This window comes from Sparus aurata, chromosome 12 (genome assembly GCF_900880675.1).
Source record: "Sparus aurata chromosome 12, fSpaAur1.1, whole genome shotgun sequence".
NCBI lineage: Eukaryota > Metazoa > Chordata > Actinopteri > Spariformes > Sparidae > Sparus > Sparus aurata.
Genome location: NC_044198.1, coordinates 4164684 through 4192189, shown reverse-complemented (window position 1 = coordinate 4192189; position 27506 = coordinate 4164684). Strand labels below are relative to the sequence as shown.

Below are 27506 nucleotides of genomic sequence, written 5' to 3'. Positions count from 1 at the left end.
ACACTTAATATCTGCCTCTGATATGTGGAGTGAAAAAATAGCATAAAATGGAAATACTCGAGGGGTGTGTAAGTACCTTAAGTTTTAACAGTACTTGAGTAAGTGTACTTCAGAATAAATGCGTAGTTATATATTTATCATATGCACATTCATTAATCTAAACAATCTGCATTCAGTTCGCCCAAATTACACAATGAATAAACACGGTGTATTTTAACATCTCAGCACTCTGTGGATTATCCACAGCTCTCTCTGTGCACACTTTTCATTGGATCCATGTAGATATGAGTGTGTGACCAGAACCCAGGGTGGGGGAACAGCACATGCTGCAGGGTGTGTGCGGGGGGAGTCGTGACTTGCAGACCGGTGCTGTGGTCTCTTTAAACGCAGGGCGGAGAGCAGATTTCCGATTGTCCGTGAAGCGGATTACAGCCTCAGCGCCGCTGCTACATCATCTCAGCTGATCGGAGGATTCCCTCTGCAGGGAAACAAACAAGCCCTGCCTGTATGCTCAGCTCACAGCGGCACCATGGATTTCAACGTGAAAAAACTGGCTTCTGATGCTGGAGTCTTCTTCACCCGGGCGGTGCAGGTGAGCCGCTCATCATTTGCTTGACATCGTGCCGTACGGCGAGCAGCCTTCAAGTAATGCGTGGATTGGTTTACCTTGTAACTGCGTCCTGCAGGGCTGGAGGATGGCTGTGGGCCATGGTGCTGGATCTATACAACACTCATACAGCACATTGTGGAGGTTGAAGTTACTGTAAAGAGGAAAGCGGGTGTATTATGTCGTGTTTTTAGATGAACGCAGCCAGCGCTGTAAGCCGATAAAGGTCCATCAAGCCTCGATCCATTATTGATGGCTGTGATCGAGTGTATCACCCATGTGACAGCAGCAGACTCCCTCCTGCTGCCATCAAGCCATCAACAGCGGGAACAGGCGGCAGACACTCTGCACCCAGTAGCTCCCAGTTCTATCCGGGGGAAAAAAACAAAAACTCGTCACCAGTCCCCCTCCAAAAAAGTAACAATTTAACGATCCCTCTTCTATTCCGAACTGTACACGACGACACGAACTGAATCTACGTCGATTTGCGAATCAGTAGGATTCATTAAGGAACTCGGCTGCATTAATAAGCACATGATAATTTGAATGAATGATCATTTTCCTTGCATTGGCACTCGTTTGGTTCATTGCCCGGCATGTCCTTTCAAAATACGTGAGAGCGGTCGGGTAAAAATCCGAATGTTTCCTCTTACATTAAATTCACTTGGTGGATTATTTTTATGCCGAATTTATATAAAACTCCTATCGATTAAATAAAGAATTAAAGCCATGTTATAACCGTGAGGATGCTGTGCTGATTGTCAAGAATCTTGCGAGGGCTCAGTGACACATTACCATTAGCATTGACAGACTATACATCTGACAGCGTGTGCTGTACGTGCTGTACGCCTAGTACACTATACTATACTACAATGTATTGTATACGTTGTGCTTCTACTAAGAGGTGTCATTGCAGTGTTCCGGTATGAAACACACCTTTATGTCGGAACTGAAACAAATATGTTAAAGGGGCGGGGCCAACGGCTGTTTTATTGCTATGTGAAGCAAAATAATTTTCATTGTTAGTTTATGTCCAATCCAACCAGAAGACTCATTAAGCTGTGCTCACTAACATCTGATTTAGCGACTGTAGCTTCAGTTTGGGCCACACTCTGCACTGTTTCATTTAATGGATGCTTAAATGCAAAGTTCACACTGCTTTTCCATAGGCTGACTAGAGAGGACGTAGATGAGACATTATGGAGGGACACAAACAACAGCTGAGAGCACATTGAGTACACTCAATGACACATAGGCAACCGCTGATATTAAACATTTTATATCCCTCTGCACCAGGGCCGGCTCTAGCCATTTTGGTGCCCTAAGCAAGACTAGGACACTGCCACCAACACTGGCACCACTGGGTCAGAGTAACACATTATTACCTACTTGTGATTATAAAATAGTAAAATAAAAGAGGTTGCACGACAATTAAAAAGTTACACATGCCCAATAATATGGGTAATTATTCGCCCATATTGGTCAGCAGCAACAGTTAGCCAAAAAAGTTAGCAGGCTTGACATTCAGGTGATTCATAAACATCCTTGGCAACTAACATAGCTTCATCATCTAGCATTATTTGCTCGTTTTGCATTGCAGTGTACTCCTAGCCCTGGCCCATCGTGGCTCAGAGTTACACTCCAAATCCAGATCACTAGCTACACGGCTAACTGAGCTAACTAGCTTAAAGCTGCTACAGTTAGTATGATATACTGCACCCTATATTTATGTGTATGAAGTTGAGAGGTAGCCAGTTCTGACGTAGAGGGCCTTGTAAGAGTATATCACATCTCTGGACTTTGAGGCTGGTTTGTAGGGACAACGTGTTTTTAAAGGAGCACTCTGTAGTTTTGTTGAAGAAATGTTTATGAAAAGAGAAGGATCTTCATTGGCGTCATTGAAAGATATTCCGGATTTTTTTTTCTGCCTTAACAAACTAAATAAACAAACTCTCTTTGTTTTCATGACTGAATAAACTGAATTAACAAACTGACCTGAAAGGAACACACAATTTATACTGTTGTACCTCGTTTATATGTGGAGTTTCTGAGCTTGGATTATTATCTCATTGATATAGTATATATTAAAATTCTCAGCTTGAATATATTCTCCAAAACTATATAGTGCCCCTTTAAGCTTTCACGTGTGACTTTGCCAAGCATAGTGCCTGTATTATTTCTCAAAAGTGCTGCTTTTTTTTGAAGACAACTACATTGATAGAAAAAACAAGTGGATAATCCAACACATTAAATATTAAACTTGGTGTACATTTTTATGGTACTGACAGTCCCTAAACGTCTAAAGAGTGCTAGCAGTTAAGAACTGAGGAGATGCGACATGTGATTTGATCTACCCACAAAGCTGTTGTAAGCCATGTTTTTTTTTTTCTTCATTTTTTTTTTTGCCTGCTGTAAAATGACAGTGATTATGACTTTCCTCATTCGTCTGTGTGTTGAATGTCCAGCTGGCTGCTGGTTTCTGCCAGTCAGACCTGGCAACAAGTGAAGAAATCAGAAGAAGTCAGACAGCCCTCCCTCAGATGACAGACGATGCTTTTAGCCTCAGTTATAAAACACACAAATTTGCAGCGAGAGTGAATTGCACGATTCACGTTTGAACATCACAGTTGGTTAGAATAGTACTTTATTGGGACTTGGCTGAAAACAGGCCTGCTTTAATACTTTATCGCATGAACAGACATGGTCCATTACTTTTAGCATCATGTATGTACACGTTAGGTATTAAATGTGCTGTAGTTATTTGTAATGGTACGTGATGATTAAACTGCTAATATTTGCTGAGTCCATTTGGAGCACTTACTGCAAAGATTTGGAAGAAGAGCTTCTAAACTGAATTATACTTAAAGGGTAACTAAAGGGTGTTAATGTTCAAAAGTACATGTAAACTTGACTTCAAGACATGACTGTAGCACCCATTAAAAATGCCAATTGTTTTGTGTCCCCGACACGTCAGCACTATGAATTGCATGACTAGCTGTGGTTGAAGTGTGACGTACACTCAGGATCCTGACATTGTGTCTCCCAGTTCACAGAGGAGAAGCTGGGCCAGGCTGAGAAGACAGAGCTGGATGCCCACTTGGAGAACCTGATCACTCGGGCTGACGGAACCAAGAACTGGACTGAAAAAATCTTAAGACAAACAGAGGTGCTCCTGCAGCCTAACCCAAGTAAGAGAAGAGTCATGTGAAGTCTTAGGAGTAAAACATGACAATTACTGATTATTTAATGAGTTGAAAGTATAACTCATTAAGTAAAAAAATGTAGTAACACCATACAATAAGTGTCCATTAATTAACATTAGTTAATGCCGAAATAAGCATTAACTATTGTTAATTAAAATATCTCATAATAATGGTTGCTCAACAGCAAGAAGGACCTGGGTTCAAGACCTGGCTGGGGCAGGGCCCTTCTGTGCAGAGTCCGCATGTTCTCCCCGTGTCTGCTTGGGTTCTCTCTGGGCACTCCGGCTTCCTCCCACAGTACAAAGACATGCAAGTGAGGTTAATCGGTCACTCTAAATTGCCCAAAGTTGTGAATGAGAGCCTGATTGGTTATTTGTCCCTATTACATGTCAGCCCTGTGATGAACTGTCCAGGGCAAACCCACCGCTAGCCCAGTGTCAGCTGGGATGGGCTCCAGCCCCCTCATGACGCTGTAAAAGAATAAGTGGTTACAGATGATGGAAGGATGGATAGGGATGAATGATAATACAGTAATGTTCATGTTAACTAAGGTATTGATTTATACATTATCGAAAAGTTAATTTCTGGATTAGTGTTAAACACCAGTTAATTAATACAATAAAAAGCATTAAGAAACTGTTAATAAGGGTCACTTGGTCACATTTATGGAGTGTTGATTAAGGACATAACACATATTACGAGATGGTTGATCCATAAACAACTTTAGTAAAAAGACACATTTTTTAACTGTTACATAACTGTAAGTTAGTTTCTTTATCGCTGCATTAACTAATTTCAATGGATGTACCCCCACTGTAAGGTGTTACTGAAAATAAAATTGGAAAAATAGTTACCGCAGCTTAAATTAACTTGTGCTGCCTGAAACGTGTCCTATTTTAACTGTGCTTTTTCTTTTCTTTTTTTAAATTTTATTTTAGCTTAGCCACTCGTTTCTGGTTTTTTTTACCAAGCAACTTTTAGTATAATACTCAGGGATTCAACCTTAATCTGTAATAGACCTAGAATTGATAGAACAGCAGATGGTTCTTGGCAGTAATGTCTAACCCTTGATCTGTGTATTCTTTTAACCCTTCATGCTCCAGTTGACCACACTGGTAAGTAATTTCCCAGAATGTGTCCAAAGTCTGTGTGAAGTCACTGTGCTCGTCAGCATTAATGAGCACAGATGATATCCGCTGTAACATATACAGATGATTGTGTTGAATCACAAGTTAAACTGGAACAAGAGAGAATACGTACTGACAGCAGAGACAGTCTGCTGCACACTGACTGTAGACGCAAACAGGTGTTGAATTACTAATGAGCTTCCATGCAGGACAACACCTGTAGGCACTTGTGTGATTGTGTAGAACTGATGCTGCCTTCATGGGTAAAATTGGGGTCTAAAATGGGTCTAATTTATACTGATTAAAGGTCCAGTGTGTAGGATTTAGCCGCATCACAGAGTGTAACCAACGCAGTACCCCTCGCCTCACCTTCCCCTATGCCAACTGCTCTGATAATATTTGGACATTGTGTATTTTTGATGTAAAATCTGGATGACTAAATTAGTAAATGAACAACCAGTGTGCAGAGAACCATCCCAGAGCAGCCATTGTTGCTGCCACACAACACTGATCGTTGTGGTTGCCTTGAGGCTAACGTCAGCTAGCATACTTCTGTTGACAGAAACTTCACACCTCGCCTTCAGTTCCTCCTGAAGCATAGAAAACCTTGTGCTGACCGCGTCTCCCCACTCGTGTTGTAGATCACAGTCAAGAAGTCATATTTCAGCTGTATGACAGTCGACGTGTAAGTTAGATTTGATTTCAAGGTAAACGCGAGGCAGTTTGCAGCAATACAAAGTCGTTACATTTCTGCAGCCTGGAGCAACATGTGTCAGGACATGTGGAGGAGACTCTCCCCGGGTCATTAATGACACAAAGCTTCATCAGAGCCGGTGTGGTTGTTTTTACATGAACAGGGCTTAGAGCTCATATTTCCTGCTGTAGGTAGTGTTTACGACATTGATTTTATGAACTTGTAATTTGTCTGTGTTTCAGCACTCTGGATTGGAAATGTGTGCACCCATTCTTTAATGCAAAAAAGAAAAAAAAAACAAAAAACCATCCCATAGCAAAAAGTAGTTTATTCAAGTGTACAACAAGTATACTTATTTTATACTAAAACTGAGGCAGTGTACTTTTTATATACTATACTTTATATACTTAAGAAAGGTATAGTGAAGTATACTTGGCTTATACTGAAAAGTATAAAGAATAGTCTAAGACTAAGTACATTAGTCTTACACTTAGACTTACACTTACACTTTAATACTAAATATGGTTCGTGAATGTGGTTGTGAATAAGATGATGTGTAAGACGGTTGCGGGTTAATTCACATCCTTGTTATGTGGTTAAATTGTGTCGAGTTAACAAAGATGATAAAAATGTTGGCACCGTGAGTGAGGGGTGTTTTCTGGGAGAGACTTCCTGTCTGTTAAGCTGTTGGTATGTGTGGTAATAATTAATAAACTTCTGGCTAGAGCTTGTCAAATAACAAGTACTAATACTTAGTATATTTGATGTAAGTGCAGATTGAGGTCAAGTCATTAACTTGTGCTTACATTTAAGTTAACAGAATAAAAATGTTTCTCACTACACACATTTGCATTGAGGTATTACCCCTGTTATAAACTTACATGTTAATAAACTAAAATGTGGACTAGAAGTATATACTTAGTACACTAGTAGTATATAGATGAGTGTACTTGTCGTATACTTGAAAGTGTACTTCTGTAAACTTAAAATTATAAAGTATACTTAAAGTATACTTTTATAAACTTAAAATGTTCCAATTTAGTCCGAAGAAGTATTAAATTAGTATACTTTCTAGTACGCTACAAGTACATGGTCCGTAGTATACTTGCTATACTTATACTTAAACTCAAGCATACTTAATAAAATGAACTTCAAGTATACTACTTTTTGCTAAGGGATTGATTGTTGCAAATAAAATGTGAGGGAGAAACTCTGAAATATTGTCAGCAAAAGCTTTGCATTATTTTTCCAAAACATCACAGTTAAGTCAATCCCTGTGTTTCTGAGTACATGGCCGTACAAAAGTTCTTACAGCAAAGTTTTTCACCACTTGTGTTCAGTTTCAACAATCTCTGTATCACCTGTTATCCAGGTGCGCGGATAGAGGAGTTCATCTATGACAAGCTGGATAAGAAGCTTCCCTCCAGGGGGACCAACGCAGAGCTGCTGGGCCAGTACATGCTGGAAGCTGCCAATGAGTTTGGTCCGGGGACGCCGTACGGTCAGTGGAGCGCCGACTGAAACTGATATAGTTGCAGCTGAGGAGACTTTGAGCTTGTTGTCTGCCTTGTCCTCGTGAAGTGTTAGAGGGCTGTGAATGCAGACCCTAACCCTGATCAGATAGTTGATGGATCAGTCCATAGCTTAAAACTCACATGCTTTAAAAGCTACTACTATCAACAACGCGGTGCACGTCTGCTACTCAGTGTTCTGCAACCAAATGCTTTAAAGTCATTATGGTTTTTTGAGGATTTGAAAACCCCTTTTGTGACACCGGAAAAGTAATGGAGGCTGAGTCATTTTGCCAACACTTATGGACAGTAAGAATATCACCAGATGCTGTAGTTTATCTCAAACACACACACCGCTGCATACCTCATAACACTATGTCTTCTATCCACAAGTTCTAAGTGCCAAGCATATCTCAGACCGTCTTGGTCACCAAATGTTCGGCTGTACTAACACTTCCACACAGTCTTTGCCTGCTTTTTGTCACTTGTCCAGCTTTGTCCTCTGCTCTGCACAGCTCTCAGAATAGCATCAATATGAAATACATTCCCAGCGTGAAGTTTAAGTGCTTCTAAAGCCTGCCTCCAGTTGTCCAAGCGTGCACTGTGCTGGTAACATTAGCAGTCAGGAGTGAACCTTGCTTCACTTCAATCACGCTGTCTTGTGCAAAATAAGTTAAATGGATAGATAACATTATAATCAATGTTGACGTAGTGTGTAATTAAAGTGTGCATGTATCTTGCCACCTCTAGGGAGTACCCTGATCACAGTGGGAGAGTATCAGAAGAGACTGGGATCAGCTGAGCGTGAGCTCCTCCACACCTCAGCCACCACTTTCCTCACTCCTCTGCGTAACTTCTTGGAAGGAGACTGGAGGACTATATCAGTAAGACTGACTACTCACTACTATCAGCCCTGGGTGCTTTAAGACATTGTGTTTGTATTTAAACCACCCAAGTGAGTATAAGTATGTAGTATAACTGTTTTTATGCTATTTTTCTATTCAAATGTTTTCTCGTTGCTCGTTGCCTTGTTGTGCTAGCTGTGCTGCAAGGTTTGTTCCCTGCAGCCAGATTCCAGTTTTCTGATTGGGTCCCTCCTGTCGTCTGCAGAAAGAGAGGCGACTGCTGGAAAACCGGCGGCTGGATCTTGACATCTGCAAAGCTCGCCTGAAGAAAGCCAAGCAGGCAGAGGCCAAAGCAGCGGTGAGATGGAATGTCACATTGTCCCCGTTGTTTTTGCTTATGCTGTTGTAGTTTTTTTCTTCTTTTTCCTCCTGTAATCTCTAACAGTATTTGAATCACAGTAACTATCAGGCCGACAGAGGCTGAACTGTGCAGAGAGATTGGGAATGTCTTCCACTTTTCAGGCAACAGTGATAATACTGAATGACTTGCTATAGTGGCGCTGTAAGACTTGCTTTGAATGTTTAAATGTATAACCTCGATAAGGTAGTGTTACTGAATTTCTGTTGGTCACTATGAGGCAGGGGCAAAAGGCAAATACACAGCAGAACTTTAAAAGTTGCTGCAAACAGTTACATATCACATCCAGCAGATACGGAGCAACATCAGCTTTGTTGTGGCCACCTAAAAGATACAATGTAAGATGTAAGTCACTCTTCTTTTAGCTCTATTTCGGTCTCACAAGCTTCACTATGTTCACCCACTAGTCGCTAACTGTGTCTGACTGGCGTGTGGTGCTGAGCAGGCAGAGGACAGCGGGTGTGTCAGAGCATTGTAGCTAATAACACCTGCTGCTGCTGCTGCTGCTAGAAACGAGGATGAGAAAAGTTGTGGGCCATAAACCCAAAACAAGCTGAAGGACGCTAAAAAAGCACATGACTTTCATGTTATAAGTATCCATTTAAATAGTGTGTGATATAACATGTTTAGTTCAACTTTAAACAACTTTAACTGTAGACAACGTTCATGTTTCCCAAGGTTTCCTGGTACAAGTTCAGTTGCTGAAGTTGATGCTATTTTGATTCTGGAACATCCAATTATTCTGTGTTCCCATTATCGAACCTGCAATAGCCCCCCAGTCCAGAGGCCAGAATCATAAAAGATGATGGAATGATAATACTGTGCTGTACCTGCTGGATGTGGACACAGACAGCTGATTGCTGACAAGTTAGTCATCCCACCTTTAAAAAGCAAGGCAAGCATTAGGCTGTATGTTTTTCTGCCCCCTAGTGGCCAAAATGGATGAATACAGCTTTAAGGTTGACAAGAGACGATTGTAGTGAGAGGCACTTTGTGTTAAGTAAGCAATGCAGTTAGTGCGTGTTGCATCGTGTGCCAGCTGTCCCCTACCTCATCCATACATTATAAAACCGTAAATCTATAGTCAAGCAATGTCACATGTCGGATGGAATAGCCAGTAGCATACAGCTTTGACTAAGAAGCTAACATACACGCATTCATGTCAGCTCGTGAGGTCTGGCTTTCCTTAGAATAATTTATAGCAGTGATTTTGTCCGTGTTTTGCATCAAGCCGGTTGCTTCTCCAGATGGCATGTCTGCACTGAACAAATGGCCCCTTCAAATTTCTGAAAGGCTTTTCAGATGTGCGACTGGCTGCCATGTTATCAGTGATTCTGCCTGCAGTGCCTGTTGCATGCGTCTCCACCTCAGTAGGATAAGCTTCTTAATGCCTTACGCTGACCTGACTGACGCAGAGATGCTTTGTGTAAAGCATTACACGCCGATTTTGGTGTGCTCACAGGAAGGTGACGGAGTAGCACCCTAGCTGCAGATAGAGAGCTGGCAAGTCTTATTTTGTCCTGTATTTTATTGTCTTAGTAACACAGTAGAGGTTGTGTTGGTCCTTGGATAACCACCTTCATCAACCTTTTTATTAACTGGCTTTGTTGTCTCTGGATTTTCCATTTTTTTTTAGTCATGTTTTAGTCAAAGAGCCAGAGTTGTTAATTACAAGCCTCCTGATGAGAACCATGAGTGAACTGCTTTATATAATATGAGTTGAAACAGTGATGTCTGCAGGGGGAGTTGGTTTCCTGTAGCTGCATAATATAGTGATCAGCAACATTAAGGTGGTACAAAATAATCACACAACCAGGATACAGAAGCTGTCAAAGCATAATCACATTAAATGGCCAAGACTATATATTTCATTAGTCAAGAATCAGTATGGATCATCCATAGGAGGAGAAACATCAGTCTGGTCTACTGCCAAAGCAGAGAGGAAAAGCACAGACCGTCTAAGAGCAGTCTGTCTGACTGTAATGTCGAATGAGCTCAGTAGCAGTAAGGATTTCTTGTTCTACTGAAGTCTAGCTCAAAGCTCCTGATGACTTGGGTCAAATCTTTAGAAATTCTCAAGAACATGAAATATTTGTGGCAGAAATGAGAAGCGGCAGAATTAAACAAACATCAGAAACAGAGTTTGGACACTCATCAGGACGTGTGTGGGTGCGATCCGAGGTGACGTACTGACTGGGGTTAAACAACCCACCAGCTGTCATCAGTTTCTGATTGAAGTGGGCCTTAACTGTGGGAGTGTTGAATTGTGATCGGCCTTATTCCAGCTGAGCACTTAAAACCAGTCAAAGTAAAACGAGAAATCCGGAAATCTGTCAGAGGAAATCATTTATCACTCAGAGGGACATGATGCAATGAGTCGTCCGAGCTTTTAAGGCCGTCTGCGGATACCGAGTTGTTGTTTTAAATGCCTTTTAATATGAGCTGTTTTCCCGAATGAGCTGTAAACACTGTGTGGAGTTACCCTTTTACACATGCAGCCCACAACAGGAGATTGTCTTTCATATGTGTTCTCGCCTCTGAGTTGAGTTGAATTAACCCAACAGATGTTATTAGAGCTATGGAATATTAACTCATCTCCACCTCTCCCTCAGCTGTGCACAAACTACAGGTTTGGAACTTCTTTTTAAAATGCAAAAAAAGAAAGAAAAGAAAAAAGGAAATGTTCTGGTATGTGATCGGGTACATTTCTATCTATATGAGTTGCACATGCTCCAGAATGTGCAACTCATACAACCTTATAGAAAAAGGTTGTCTGATTACCTCACTGATACTGGTAATATTAAAACTCCGTAGTGCCCTTTTAAAGAATGAAAGTCGAGGACATAATTTACACCCTCTAGGCCCCCATGTGCACTGGGCCTCTTCATGTAGCATCATGGCTGTAATGGATGACTTTGGATTCCACCTCTAAGGTTTACTTACCTTCTGCTTTCTTCTAAACACCCTGCATTTTTGTTGCTTTCGATCTGTTTTATTTATGCTTCTCTGCTTTTGGCTGACGTTTTGTGTTGTTCTGCTTAATGATTGTAACTGCATGACTGTGCCAACATGTGTTTCCTCCTCCCTGCTCTTGTTTGTAGGCTGCACCTGATTTTCAGGAGACAAGGCCTCGAAATTATGTTCTTTCTGCCAGTGCATCAGCGGTAAGAGTCCCAAGTCCGACAAATGGCACACATGCAGGGTACATATATCACTGAGCAGGGGCTAGGCTAACATGCTAATCAGCGTACAGTGCTAGCCAGATCGTGAAACTTTTGAAAAAGGAAAACAAAACATGAGCAGAAAGATGCTCACCTTGGGGTCTAATGTTTCCTAGACATGACTGCCTAACTGACGTTGTGATGTCATTTCACTGACTTTACAACTTTCCTCAACCTGATCATGTTATCTTGGCATGTACCATTGTCCAATAATTGTGCCAGAGACACAACTCCGACCTGTGGAAGCCCAGAAAATAATGTTTTAAATGCCATTATCTCAAGATAACAAAGCTCGATTTCTGATAATGGCTTAATTTATCTTGTTATCTCGAGAAAACAAATGGCGGATTTCTACAGATAATGAGAAACTTTATCAGGAAACAAAGTCTAAAAGCAAATTACTTGGCTAATTAAGTATCTATGTGAATAAATAACAGTATAGTTGGATGCACGTTTTCATCCTAAATCTTTGCTACAGCTGTGAAGATGCCACGCTTGTGTGGCACTGCTGACCTGATAAACATAAGATATGAATAAAAAGAGGGATTAACCTTTTGTTTTCTTGGGATAACGCATTCATCCTGTTATCTTAAATTAATAAAGCTTGTTTTCTCAAGAAAACGAGGTAAATTAACACGTCATGGCGATAAATCTTGAGACAATGTCATAATTAACTTGTGATCTCGATATGAGGGCATTTAAAAAGAATGATTGCAACTACGCCCCGTCTGGGCTTCCATACAGAATGGCCACAGGCTCAGTTATTTTTCCAGGTCTGATAAAAAAAAAGCTAGGCTAGAAGTGAGAAGAAGCTAAAACCTTTTGCTTTCTCATGATAACAGATTAATTAACTCTCTTATTAAGGTCATAAATTAACCTGTTATCATGAGAAAACGAGGCTTGTCAGACTGTGATAACAGCATGATGCTTGCAACATAAATATCATACACAAGCTTGTTTGTGCATGTCTGAATTTTGTTCATACTTAACATTTGACAAACAAACAATAAGAAATGCTGTATATTATGAATGAAACACAATAGCACCACAGTCTCTGAAAAAAACAAATTGACTTTTCTAGTTGCAGTGGTCATTGGAACAAATCATGATATGAAGGAAAAGGCCCCTCGCGGCTGGTGTTAGCTGTGGGTCGGATCCGCTGAGGTTTATAACACAACAGTGGACGTGAAGCTGGACATGATCGCTGTGTCAAACAGGAACTCAACATTCAGTTACCTCATAAGCTCTGTCCACACATGTGACTCAGAGGAACACTGCAGAATAATGCTGGTTAATGCAGATCGTACATTTCAGCTGAGGACAGCGTTTCCAAAAAAAAACAATGTGTGTTTCACTAGTCATACTCCAGTTGCACTTTTGATGGTCACAATATTTTTTTTATTTTTTTCAGTCTCTACTTTTATTACAGATGAAGCATATTGTAGAACATTATCTCCCTACACTTTCCCTTCCATCTACTGCAGTATTGATAACCTGTTAAATATACTGTATTAGCTTTAATTAACGTTGAAGTCACAGTAAAGATTAATCGTACAAATGTGAGTTTCTTTCTCTGTAACTCGTAGCCTCAGTGGCCAAAGAACTCAAAGTCACAATCGAGCTTGGGTAAAACTTCCAAAGTATTAACCTGTCCGTGTACTTAAAGTTTTCTCATTGAGCAAGGAAGGATTTTTTTAATCAATATTATAATTTTATTCAAACAAACAAACAAAAAAAAACCCCAAGAATTGTGTGGCCCACTGAGGGGAGGTTAGACAGAATGATCAGCAAAGGTTAAGCAGTAACCAGTTGGACGTTTCCTGGAAATCAGCAGCTCTTCTTTTTATCTGGTAATTTTAAAATAGCAGAACATTTTTGATGAATCAGGTAATTTTACAATATATTCTTGGGTAATGATGGTGTTCTTGTGAAACTGTATAATGAGGTGTTACCGAAATAAATGCAGACAGATTTATAAATCCAGTCAGAATCAGGAATAGAACTTTCTGTGTTGCCTGTGTTTCTTTTTTTCTAAAACAGTCACATCAGCCCTTTTGGTGGCGTTAAAACATTGCTATGTGTTTCTCTGTGTCGACTCTGTAACTGAATCAGCTGCAGAGCGGCTGGGAGAGCTGGGATGTGGAGGAGGATCCCAGTTTGGCGCAGCAGAGGAAGGTTGAGCATGTGAAAATCTGTCAGCAAGTAGTAAAATAGGATTAGAACCTCCTCATTTTGGGCTGTTTATGCATGGTGGTAGACCTGTAGGAACTGTCAGTGTCCAGTGTGTGTTTTGTGGTAGAGACTTTGTATACACCCCTTATGCTATCTGATAGGAGCTCATCTGTGTTTTGTTGTTGTTAGAAAACATTTGTAGTTATTTTAGAGACTTATTTTATATTAATGTGGCCTGGAAAAGACAGCTGAATGTAGATTTTCAAGTGATGCATGAAGAGAAATGGGTGATATGGACAGTCAATACCATAAGCTGGTAACTCTTTATCATTTAGGCAGTGCGACTCAAAAAATGTTAACATAAAGTGAATAACCGGTAGTTAAGTGTTTATTTGATTTTCCATATGTAATTTAAGACACACTCTATGAGACTAATATTCTTCTAAGGTATGTTAAGTCTAACAGGAGAGTTGCTTTCTCATAATAACACATGTCGAACACAGGGGGGCACAATATAATAAGGATTCACCAGGCTTCAACATCTGCACACAGTAGGGGAAAGGTGAGCTTCAGTTCAGGCTGGCTATCAACAGCAGCATCTGTGAGAGTCACTGAAGTGTTTCTGGTAAACTGGAGATCAATCAAGTCACAACAACGTAGTTTCAACAAAATCACTCAGCTTAATATGAACCACCGTTGAAACAGTCAGTGCATCGTTTACCTCAGGTGTCAGGCACACATTGATACACAATGAAGAAGACGGACAAATCCACATCAACATATGATGGTTTATACAGTTCTGATGAACAAACTATAACTTTGTTGAGTGATGTAGAGGTGTCTTTTAGGGTGTGTAAGTGCATCGTCACATCAATGTCGGGTGCGGTTACTGGTGTTTCAAACTTAATATTGCTTTTCGGCTTTCATTTTTCTTAAAGTAACAATACGTAAGCATTTAAGTTTAAAACATCCAAGGATGTTGACATTATGTCAAAGCCATCTATGTACTGTGTTGCAGCTAAGCCAGTACTTCAGTTCTCAGTATACTGTCAACATGTTCAGAATGATTTACGACTGCTTTTTTTTCTGCTCTCATGCTGCTTCTCCCAGCTGCTGAGTGAGGAAGTGGACAAAGTAAGTACATTCACTACTGGACAGTGTGTGTGTGTGTGTGTGTGTGTGTGTGTGTGTGTGTGTGTGTGTGTGTTTGTGTCTGCACTTCATTAAAACCATTACCGGTGTTTGCAGAAGCCCTTTTGACACTTCTTGTCCTTTCACTTCCCCCTGCAGGCTGAGCACGAGCTCCGTGTCGCGCAGACAGAGTTTGACCGACAAGCCGAGGTCACCAGACTGCTGCTGGAAGGCATCAGCAGCACACATGTGAGTGTAAAGTGTGCGTCTGCTGTGAGCCAGCTGTGCTCGGAACTGTTAGTCAGAGTCACCAGAGCATCCTGTCTAGTGCAGCGATCTGGAGGAACTGGGCACATGATTCATTTTGAGGGAACACGGAGATGAAGCGTTCAAAGTGGTGAAAGCTGTGAGAACTGCATCATCCACTTCGCCCTCCTTGGACTGAGTGTGATCTGACCTCAAGAGAATTAGTTTGCAAACAGGTCACATGACAGGATTCTGTCGTACGCTAACATCTTTTGAACCCATTTTGTGATTTTATAGTCCATTAGTGAGGCACCACTTAACTAGCAGTGACTGTCTGTTAGCAGTTTTTTTATGGGGGGGGGGCTTTTCCCCCCTCCTCATTTAGCTCATTTTGTCTCTGTCGAATGATACAGTGTACGGTCCTTAGAACAGGTGGAGAATACAGAAGTGGGGAGAGCTATTGCAAATAACTGACACCAGCAATCTTCCAGGCTTGCTAGAGTCAGCAACAGTTGTTCATTAGCTAACCCTGTGGGTCATCAGGCGCGGCTGAAGAACAGCGTCTTCTGCGATCACACATGATTACATTCTCATGGGGCTTTTAGCAACTGAGGAGAATTGCATGTTACAAAAACATAAAACCTGAAACATTCCACTTCCAACTTGTGGAGGCCAGCAAATGATGCAATGACTTTATTAAATTCAGATCCAGGCTTTTTATCTTGTTAAGAAAACAAGTTTCTTGTTAGAAGGAGATCATGAAGCTGTTATTACAGACAACCACAGGGTTGTTTGATCACACTGATTACAGCATTACAGCAGTGCCGTGTCAGCAGTCCCCCCCCCCCCTCTGGCAGTGTGGCTATGTATTTTCTCTTTGACAAGAGGTTGGCTAGACAGGAACACATCTGCTTTAAGTTGGCCACTCTGTGTAAGCCGTTGCATAACGAACACTTCAATCCTCACATGAGAAGCCTGAGTTGAAACAAGAGCCACCTAACAAAACAATACTAATGTTACGTCTGTCCTGTGTAGTCATTCGCTTTAATGCAAATGCCCTCATATGAAATTGAGCGGTTTTCATTGAAACCCCCCAACCCAGCCCACAGAGCAGGGTGGGTATGTAATGGTTCGCTCCTGTGAACCTTATAAAGACATTTGCTCGTGATATTTTAACTTGTAATCATGAGAAAATCGGCCACTATAACAAGCTTTGTTATCCCAAAATATTGGCTGAAAAATTCCGGTTCCTGTATTAGACTAAATGTTAACTAACTAATGCAAACAAATAAAGAAGTCAATATTCAGAATTCTTGAAACTGTATAGAAGGCTTTCAACCAGCAGGTCTAAATCTAACCAAAGAGACAACTATAACAAAATATATTTCTATATTAATATATAGAGAGAGATGTATAGGGTTACAGTATAGTAATACAATATTTAAATCCAATTGATTAAAACATTTCTGGTAAGTTCTTTGGTGGAACACTGCACTTATTTTTTGTGATCAAATTTTTATTTTATTTTTAAAGAAAGAAAGGCATAAGTATGTACTTGCACATTACAAGAGTAGATCATAAAAAATATATTCATACCTACACACATGCTTAAATACATATGTAAACAACTAAAATTAAAAATTTAAAAATTTAAAAAAACAAATGCACAATGAAATCAGAGCCGAAATCATAACCCCAAATATGACCCACCCATTCCCTGGATCCAGGACTCCAAACCTCAGTCATATGTTACACCCGAAACCCACGGAGGGCAGTAAGAAGTGAATGCCAAGCCTTTATTGCCGACTCCTTAGCTCCGTGAACTCTGGCAATCGACAACTCCAGATAAACAATGTCCAAATATGTCAAAACCCATACTCGGAAAGAAAGTGAGTGTGGAGGTTTCCAACGTGTAGCAACTAGTTTTTTCGCAGCTGTTAGACAAGCCAACAGTGCTCTTCTCTTGTCCAGTGTCAAACCCAGCTCTGTCAAATCATTCAAAATTAGTGTAGCAGGCAAGCAGGGCAACCTGATCTTAAACAGCTTTGAAAGGTTAAAGGCAACCATCTTCCAAAATTCAGCCACTGGGGAACACTCCCAGTACATATGAAAAAAACTGCCAATCACTTTGGAAGAACATAAAGTACATGTTGGATCATTAATAACCTTAATCAAATGAAGCTTCCTAGGAGTTAAATATACCCTATGTACAAAATTGTAATGTATTTGCTGATGATCAGGATTTCTGGATGCTAAGCTCACATTAGCCCAAACTTTATCCCAGTCAAATGTGGGTTTCAGATCTGGAACATCTCTCCTCCACACCGCGTCTAATGCCAGGGGTCTGTAAGAATGCTGTAACAAGAACCAGTAGAGTCTCGAAACAAAACCACTTGTGCCTCTAGCTGAGTGGAACAATTTGTGAAGTGAGTGTGACCTAAGAGGGCCCTTTAAAGGAACACCATTGCTTTTTAGGGCCGTTCTCAGCTGCAAGTAAAAGAAAAAGGAGGTACGTGGTACACCGTACTTAATACATATGTTCTGAAAAGTAAGTAGTCCCCCCTCTCCGAAAATGTCACCAAGTGTACAAATGTTTTTTCTTTCCCAGTCAGGAAAACAAATAGGACGACTGCCAATCAGCAACTTATCATTATTAAATATTGGAGAGTATGGGCCCCATCCAGGAGAGCAACCAGCTAATTTCTCCACCCTCCTCCATATAAATAGCAAATATGAAATTATAGGGCCAAACCTCAAGCGGGACTGGCGAGCTGAAATGTTAGAATGCAGGATATTAGCAAAAGAATATGGGGCCAATTTCTGCTCCTCCAGAGCTCGCCATGACACCCGTGCATCAGGTCGGAACCAAGTTAATAGGGGCCTCAGTGTAAAGGCCCACTTATAAAATTTGAAGTTCGGGAGAGACAGGCCACCGGCCTGCCTCTCCCGCTGCATTGTGGTGAGCTTAATGCGAGGTCGTCTACCACGCCAAAGAAATTTTGTTATTGCTGATTGCAATTTACTCCAATATTGAGAGGGCGGGGGAAGGGGGAGCATCGAACTCACAAAATTGACTCTGGGCAGAATATTCGGAACACTGCACTTATGAACTAATTAAAAATCCTGCCAGAGGCGCACAGGTGGTCGAGTGGTTAGAGCGCATGCCATAGACGCAGCCGACCCAGGTTCGATTCCGGCCGGAGGTCCTTTGCTGCATGTCACATCCCCCTCTCTCTCTCCCGTATTTCCTATCTGTCTACTGCTTAATAAAGGTGTCTATGCCAGACTATTTCATAACTCTGTGCAAGTTCCAGTAAACCAGTGGAACATCCCAGCATGGAACTTATTAATCACGGCTAACAAGTACTTCTCCTTCAGTGTTGATCCAAGCAGAATTCCAAATGGAATCATCCATACAAATATGACACTTCTCTGGAAAACTTACAAGATTCATGGATTTCCTTTTGTTCGAACATGAACAGTCAATACTCTACACCAGTGGCACCTCACAGATTGACAGAGCCAGAGTTCTCGCGCGACTGCGACAGACAGATGTAGAATTAGTTCCTGTCAACTGTATATTATCTAGACTGGATCCTGGTGATGGGCTAGTTGCTTTCCACCGTGTCCCTGTTGATAATAAAATGCACATTTGCATTTATGCCAAAATACTTTGTCTAGATATTGATCTTCTATTCGACTTTTTTTTAATGAATTTATCTTTCTAATAATATGTTGGATTCATGTGTGTATTCAGGTAATTAAACTTTCGATAAAATGATCACACAATAATTTGGCCGCCCCCGCGTGCAGTAACTTCCCTGGTATTCACAGAGCCCTGCTAGGGAGACCTGGGCTGTAATGAAATACACACCACCATTAAACACATGGCGGAGAATAAGCAATCTTCTAAAACAAGATACTGGAGATTCCTATCATACTCAGTTATTCTTTTCCCTTTCTCCCCTCAGCTCAACCACCTCCGTTGTTTGCATGACTTTGCGGAGGCTCAGGCCACATACTACGCCCAGTGTCACCACTACATGCAGGACCTTCAGAGGGAGCTCAACAGGTGAGGGCTGACGTCAGCCGGCGACTTCATCTGTGATGCTTGTGTGACAGATGTAGATTAGATTAGATCGGGACAATGGCTCTGTAGCTCATTTACTCAGAACAAGGTATAATGGGACTTTGTGTAAGGATCAGTAACGTTTGAAACTGACCATGTCTGTTTCTTTACATTGTTAAGATTGTATTCGCCAGGCTTGCTGTGTAGTGTTTCCTCACGGGGTGTACTCAGAGTGTGACTTCTGACTGGCAAGTGTTTGTTTTGGCACACACTTTCTCCTACTCAAACAGCTGGAAGTGCGTAATGTGCTTACGCCACTCCATGCTCGGCCAAATGCAGCTGCATTTTGAGATAAACCACATCTTCGCTTGCTGTGTCAGATAAACCCGCAGACTGCTGAGGAAACATGCATGGGCACCATTTCCCAAAAAACAAAAGCCTCAGATTCAAGATTATCACAAAACCCATCTTTTAAGTGGTGTTTGTTTCTACCGTAGAGCAGGGATGAGTGACATCCTTACTCACCATTCACGTGCTGTTCCGACATCACACTGGTTTCACTGAGTGTATGCAGCCTTTTCCGTTTGTCCTTGGACAATTTTGCAGTTTCTCAAGGAGGTTTTTTGATACGAAATTGTGACAGCACAAACCGAGTGCAACGATTTGCAAACCTCTATCCACCTGCATTTACTTGAATACAATACAAAGACAAGATATTTCATATGGTCAACTAAAAACGCTGTTTCACAGCTGCCGGCTGATGAGACCGACTGGACCAATTCCAAAATGTACTATTTAGTCATTTACACACTAAAATATGTGTAAAAAAAAATAATTAAAAATTAAAAAACTACTTCAGTTTGATGGCTGTTGGGGAAATGAGGTTCCGGCCACCTAGGTGCTTTCTGAGGCCAGAATGGAAGGAAATACAGAAGCTCTTGCTTTATATGTGCCTGCATTCTTGTAATTTTAAGACATTATTGCTGTTACCTGGAGAGCAGTGCTCACTGATGCTGACACAGTCACAGAGTTCGCCAGAAGAGGACTCGCACCTAAACAAAGCAGGAGTGAATCTGTAGATTGACCTCTCTGAATTATATCTTGAAAAGTAATTGTTATCTAAATGTGTGTATATATACAGTATATATGTGTTTTCCTTCAATCTCAAGTTCTCTTCATGATGATCCAGCAGTATTTATGATTCAGAGTTGCTAAAGAAAAAAATTGACATACCTTATGCTTTCCATAAAAGTTGACAAAATTAAGTCACGACCTTTTTATTGCAAGAGCAGACAAAAAATAAAATAAAATACAAACCTAAAACAACCTAATACTAATACTAAAGTGGTTAAATACAAAGACAGCATTTCAAGTCCAGACAATTATAACTACAGTCCCCTCCCGAAGAATGAGACCCCTTCCTTTATTTTGGCTGTACACTGAAAACATTTTCATTTGACGCCAAAAGATTTGATGTTCTGTTACAAGAACCATCTTCTAAGTTGCATAACAGATCTTTTGATCGCTGTTCCAATAGTTTTGGAGGGGACTGTATTTTAAAACACTACAGAGTCGAGCGTCCAAATCTGTATCCACGCATGAATCTGTCCTCACTCGTGGCCAAACCCGGGACTGAAAATCTTGACATGGAGCATCTGCACAATAGCATTATCACATGTGTCAAGATGTGATCACTCTTCAGTCTTCCTGCAGGAAATCTCTAAAAGTGGTCTCTCTTTGACCACTCATATCCTTCATTTGTCTCCCAATGTTAACACAGATGCGCTAATTCCGTCAGCGCCCCCCTCTCCTCTGCTGCTGTCTGCCCCGACCCCGTCTCCTCTGCTTTCCTGTCTGGACCGCCATCACCTGGAGCCACAGTTTCCTCGTCCAGCCAAAGGCCCAGCACCCTGACTATGGAGCAGTCTCAGCTCCCTGTCACAGGCACTAGAAAGGCCAAGGTCCTGTACGACTATGATGCCCACGATGCCAGCGAGCTCTCCCTGTTGGCCGATGAGGTACAGGACGAAACCCTGAGTCACCCCACACACTCATATCTATGTTACACAAGGGACATCATTTGGTTATCATAAACAGGAAACAATTTTGTCCATTGCGGCCCTGAAGTAATCCCCCCCCCCGTATCCCCTGGCACATAGAAATGTAAAGGCTTAACAAACTGAAACTGAAGTTAAATTTCATCCCAACCTGCGTGTTAGTCTGATGGGATCTCACTTTAGCGATTGACAGTACAGACAGTGCTCAGAGGAAGTGTAGGATCTCATTACACATACAAGGAAGGAGGAGGGAAGGAGGCAGACCATTAGGTCAGGAAAATTCCCAAACACACACTCGGCGGAAGAGCAGAAGGGAGATGGTACTATGTATTGTGTACTTTCTGGTATGGAGTATTTAGTTTTTCTTTTAAAGGAGTACTTTTGTGTTTATGACTGAATAAACTGAATAAACAAACTGACCTTAAAGGACAACACAATTTACACTGTTTTACTTTGTTTATATGTGGCAGACCCTCCCAACTGTCTAGCTTCAAACAGTGTTCTGGGACCTTATTTTCCTCTGAGAACAGCTTGTTTATTCATTTACGTAGAAATATTAATGGGGTCATGTATCATGACCCCATTATAACGGGGCACTATGTAACTTTTGGTGAAAACATTTTGGGGAATATTGTCATTAAATGGCCTTCTTTACTGTTTTGTTTGTCCAGCTCATTACCGTATACACCGTACCAGGAATGGACCCTGATTGGTTGGTCGGAGAACGTGGGAACGAAAAAGGAAAAGTCCCTGTCACCTACCTTGAACTGCTGAGCTAATGGATCAAACAACAGGACACACACACACACACACACACACACACACACTCACACACACACACACACACACACTTGCAAAAACCTCCATCTACTGTCACATGTGTGCATTTAGCACACTTAGTGTGTTTGATCTGTGACTATCTTAAACACTTATGCAAACCTGTTGGGAAAGTTTCTATAGATACAGATGATTTGTGGGAGGAAGTTGCCGCGAACCCTCGTGTTAAACAACAGTTTCATTTGATTACTGTCCACAGTTACACTCCTTCATTTTGTTACCAGTGCAGTTTGTGTGTTTTTGCATGAAAACTGATTTCTTGTCAACCTTACTGTTGTTTTTAGCACATAAGTGTTCCCGAGGCATTCAAAGACCAAGATCTTGTGTAATACATTAAAGGATAACTCCAATGTATTATGACTTGGGTGTTATTTTTGTATTTTAAGCCACCGTTTGTATCAGTTATGATATTGCTAGAAGTCACCAAAGTGACACAGTGACATGGCACCGTGTTACAGTTCAATGGGGCAAGAAACAGGAGCTGTCAGACAAGTAGACAGTTGTAAACAGGCCAACAATTCAGACAGGTTATCAAGACCACTTTCTAGAGAGCTTTAGTAAATCACTAAATACAATGTAGTCAATTCAGCTTAACTAGACAGGGATGTTCATTTTTAAACAATACTACATATTTTAATTCAAATCATTTAACAAACTGGTATTTAAGATTATTTTTGGCTGTTTATGCCTTTTTTTTTTGGTCAATAGTGTCAGCTGAAGACTGGCAGGGACAGTATTGGACAGAGGGGATGACATGCAGCATAGGGCTGGGCTGCTGCAGTAAGGACTGAGACTTAGAACATGGTGTGTGCTCTCTACAAGATGAGCTGGTACCAGGGCCCTGCACAGTCCCCAGTCCTTTCATATTTGTTATGTGCTGAGAACGATCCGATGCTCACTTTTGCCTACATTTTGCTGTAAATGTATCGGACACGTTGAAATAACGGCTGTAGCCTAAAATCTAAAGTTTATAACACGAAGTTATTTATATGAATGAAAGTTTCATTGCGTGGTTCCTCCTGAAACTGATGTGGCACAAAGCAGACAAGGCAGGATATGCTTTAGAGTGTGGCTCGCTTGTGATTAACAAGTTGCTACCTGTGTCCTCAGGCTCAGATCCTCAGATCCGATCAGGATGGAGGTGTAGCAATGAATATGCCCCCCAGCTCCACTCTCTCATCCAAATGTGGCCCCTTCTGGCTCCAACAACAACAAAAAAAAAGATCAGTGCAAAAACCAAGGCTTCAAAACAGTAGTCCACAAACCAGTGGGTGATGTCATGGGGGCAAAATCCACTATTTATAGTATGTTGTGTGGCTGCAACACTGCACAGCAGACTGAAGTGGACAAAACACTGATATAAAAGAAAACAGATCACAAAGACTACTGTGAGTATGCTTGCTGCCGAAGTGGGAGCTGTGCTTTCATTACAACCCGTCTGACTGTTTGACTGCTCATGTTTCTTGACGTGTTGGACTTCAAGTTTCCAGATCTCATTCATTAAAGGGGTTCAGTTACTACTAAAACCGCTAAAAAAAGACTCAACATGTAATAAACCAGAATTATCCTTTGTAGGATCATGTAGGACTTGCAGTGATGCATTACCTGCTGTCTGCCTCTCCTCCCCACATTCCACAATCTGCAGCCATGACAGCGAAAACTGTGTTTTCTGTTGAATTCTTTGTTGTTAAAACTCAGTTGTACATATATTATCTACTGAGAGGGACTTTAAATGAAAATGGAATAGAAGATCTTGATTTTTATGTTCAAAACTCTCAGACACTAAACGTACAGATTGGAAACCTGGAAGTTTAGTTATTTTTCCTCGAATGTGGGATTTGATTAGCCACCTTAGCATTTGACCAGTTTGCTGTTAGCTGTTATATTATGAAATAACTTCAGTATAGAGAATGTGTTCCCATAGAAGCCATCTGATTTCATTTGGGCGTGACCATGCTTGGTCATCATGTTTCAATTAAGGGTTAGGGTTAAATATGTCATTTCTGTTTGGAGACATCTCTAACCTCAAACTTGTACATAAGGATGATTACGAACTGAGGTTAGCCTACAAACTGTTGGAACAACGCTTAAGTAGATCCCTGAAACATCACTGAAAAGTGATAAAGACTTTCTGTTGTGTGAGAGGATGCAGTGCAAACGGGAGCCTTCAAACAGTGACGTGACATTTACTGTTGGGAAAGTTCTGCAGACTATGAAATGTGCTCACTTTTATGGACTCCCACACACTGTATCACCTCCCTGATGGAGGATATCCTCCCAACTTTAACAGCGTGCAGGGGGAAGTCAGGCAAACTGGGTTATCAGGCCTAAGTGGATAGGTCTGTTCCCACATAGGTTGGAATACTTGACACATCATGTCTGTGATTTTCTTGCAATCAGTGTGGCAATAGAGAGTTTCAATTAGTTGGAAAGGGTGATACAGCTTGTTGTGATGATGACTGTCAGGAAAATCATTTCCACGCATTTAAAGTGATTACTCATCAACTGAGAGTCGAATGCGACCCTGACTACAGACTGATGTAATGTGCTTGTTTGGATTGCAGTAATTGTGTGTCATAGCTGTGTGTAATTTTGAAAGTCTTGTTAAAGGGAACCCCCAATGTGATTTCACTTCCCAACATGCTAATAATAGAACATAGAGTATGCAGTGATTTGGCCTGAGATCACAACTGTTCCCAGATGTATACTCTTCCTTTTAGAGCCAGAATACGTACGTAGGAAGATGTGATATCGCTTGGTACGTAGGAAGATGTGATACCAGTCAGTCATTACATTTACAGCGCACGTTCATGCTTTCCTCCTCCACCACCCACTTTAGGGCTGATTTATATATCAACTTCGTCACTGATACGACAGTGACAACAAACAGCAAAATCACTGCTCTATTTGTATTTTTACTGTAATGACCATTTCAGCTTGTATGGGCCACTAGAAATGCTTGAGACCATTGCTTTTGTTTAGAACTTATTGGATGTTTAAGTCTTTCTGTACCTTGGAGTTCAACAGAATAATCTTACCCCAAAGCACAATGTCTGTTTTTTTTTTTCTGGAGCTTTCCACACATTTCAGAGTTTTCATCAACTGGTGAGTTTTTAACTCCATTCACTGATTTAGACCATGAGATGGCCATTGGAAGCTCATGAAAGAGCACCTTTTCGGAACTTGATTTAAGCCTAAATTGTAAGACTATTGAATATCCTCTATGTAATCATAAAACCATTGAAAGACTGAAGGACTTATTGTAGCATGCTAACTGTAAAAATGAGTGTGCTCTGATTCGATAAAACACTAATTTACTGCATGTGTGCGTGCAGGTGTGTAAATCATTTCATGATTGCTAGTCACAGTTTTTAAAATTTTATCATGACCTTTTTCCCCGTTGCTAAAATAATTGTACTTTAGTGTGTTATTTCATGCCTGGTGGAGGAATTTTAAAATGTCCTGACATCTCATTGTCGTCCCTTTCTTGTCATCCTCTAACTTGTGACCTCTGGTTTGATGTGCAATAAACATGCATGTGTGTTACAGTAATTTGATTGTCTGGCATTTGAATATCTACAAGGCACTGACGAACCCTAACCCTTTTAAATTTTCTCGTAAAGCAACATTACATATGTTACCTGAAAAAAGCTGCTTCGAAATCATTGAAATGTCACAGTGGCTTGTAATAGAGTGAATAGTGTCTCTGTCTCAGCCACTCTGTAATTACATCACCATGTAGTGAACTGCGGCCCAAAACCTTTTCTCATAAGCTAACATTGTGAACGAAGCGTCTGTAAAGCACTGAATAATATTTTTAGCTTCACAACCCTTGCAGTATGACCATTTCACTCTCATAATTTGATACATTTGGTCCAATAACATTTGGAAAGTCTAGAAGAGATGCACGATTAAATTATTTTTCCCCTATTCAAGTTAGTCGGGCACTAAACAGAAAGTTAGCTGGCTCGGAGGTCTCACACGTTTTAAATATAAATATAACAATGAAACTCACTGTCAGCTGAAGTATTCCAAGCAAGAATTGAAATGTGACCTCACAGCCCTCCTAAGCAGAGCTAAGGATGCTGGTTGCTGATACTTAACCAATGTGAGTAGGACTTCTTTAAGTGTGAATATCCCAGGCTGCATACATGCAAGTACATACTATTCAGCTCGCAGGCAGGAAACTAATTGATTTTATTTTAAGTCATGCAGTGGTTCCTCATTAATAATGTATTTTTATTGCAAGACAAAATGTTGACAGTGTAAAGGCAGCTGTATGGGAGCGAGCCTTGCTCCTGAGTATTCATGTTTGTTCTCTTTGGGAGGAAGGATTCATTCACAACCCTCAAGAGAACGTGTTCTTTGACAAGATCAAATCCTACAGGCACTGTATTGATGATATTGACCTACATTTTCAGGCAGTAAGACTGAACACGGAGTACTCTGAAGAAAAAATCTATCATTTAGATCGCACTATTCATAGAGATGATGACAACCATTTACATGCCACTTTATTTCACAAGGTAACAGATTTACAATTCTCTTCTCCATTATGATTCTTTTCACCCTCCACCTCTAAAAAAAAAAGATGATCCCTTATGGAAAGTTTGAAAAGGGTTAAGCATATGTGTGACTCAGGCAGGTGAGTCATGGAAAGGCCTTTCAAGTCTCATGTTATTGATAACGCTTTAGAAAAAAGTAATCGCAGAACCTACTGCGTCCCACTGAAGAGGGAGAAACTCATCCAACCCAGTTTTTGTTAAAGAACTAAATAAAAAAACATCATCAACATACCACCCATTCAAATGTTTTTCCTGAACTAGCAGTTATTTCTGACAAAAACAAGCTCCAAACGTGAAAGAAGTTATCTACCAGCCGGCAAAGAGGACATGTGGTTAAAAGAAAGTGTTTCCTCAACACATGCAAGCACTGTTCATATGTGATTCAGACGGAAACATTCACTGATTAGAAAACAGGAAGAAAATACAGTCAGCGAGATGTCATTGACTGTAACATCACTCTTGTAGTATATCGTCTTACATGCCCATGTAACTCTTCTTCCCCTTTCTCTCTCTCCTTTTTCTTTCTCATAACCTTGATCCTCAAAACTCTTAACCACCATTGGAAAGAGAGGTCAAAACTATACTATTATACTTCTCTTTGTACGGATCCATTTGAAATCATATAAAGGTCACACAAATTTAAAAAAAATGGATTAAACCTCTCTGGAAATGTGTTCATGTGATGGATGTAATTTTGACATCTGGTCATTTTAGAGCAGGATATACACCAATCAGGCATAACATTTTGACCACCTGCCTAATATTGTGAAGGCTCCCCTTGTGCAGCCAAAACAGCTCTGACC

The 27506-nt window shown here is 40.8% G+C and overlaps 1 protein-coding gene across 4 annotated transcripts; it reads left to right on the top strand.

Annotated features, from left to right (window-relative positions):
• The first annotated feature begins 293 nt into the window (after positions 1–293).
• sh3glb2b (SH3-domain GRB2-like endophilin B2b) lies at positions 294–25690 on the top strand. 4 transcript variants are annotated; one of them, XM_030435430.1, is made up of 12 exons: positions 297–592; positions 3654–3795; positions 4914–4925; positions 7004–7132; positions 7893–8026; positions 8253–8345; positions 11507–11569; positions 14909–14932; positions 15089–15178; positions 19147–19247; positions 21025–21262; positions 21973–25690. In XM_030435430.1, exons 1-12 carry the CDS (start codon positions 530–532, stop codon positions 22078–22080), a joined length of 1197 nt encoding a protein of 398 aa, XP_030291290.1. In that variant the 5' UTR covers positions 297–529; the 3' UTR covers positions 22081–25690. The 4 variants fall into 4 exon arrangements, with proteins under 4 accessions (XP_030291291.1, XP_030291293.1, XP_030291290.1 ...); XM_030435431.1 differs by lacking the exon at positions 4914–4925 and having other exon boundaries at positions 294–592; XM_030435432.1 differs by lacking the exon at positions 11507–11569 and having other exon boundaries at positions 298–592.
• Positions 25691–27506: the final 1816 nt, after the last annotated feature.

Excerpts from the sequence above, each read along its gene's own strand:
- sh3glb2b (XM_030435430.1), top strand. The coding sequence starts at position 530 with ATGGATTTCAACGTGAAAAAACTGGCTTCTGATGCTGGAGTCTTCTTC. Across the intron at positions 8,346-11,506 it reads AGGCAGAGGCCAAAGCAGCG|GCTGCACCTGATTTTCAGGA; the intron begins GTGAGATGGAAT and ends TCTTGTTTGTAG. Across the intron at positions 14,933-15,088 it reads TGAGTGAGGAAGTGGACAAA|GCTGAGCACGAGCTCCGTGT; the intron begins GTAAGTACATTC and ends TTCCCCCTGCAG.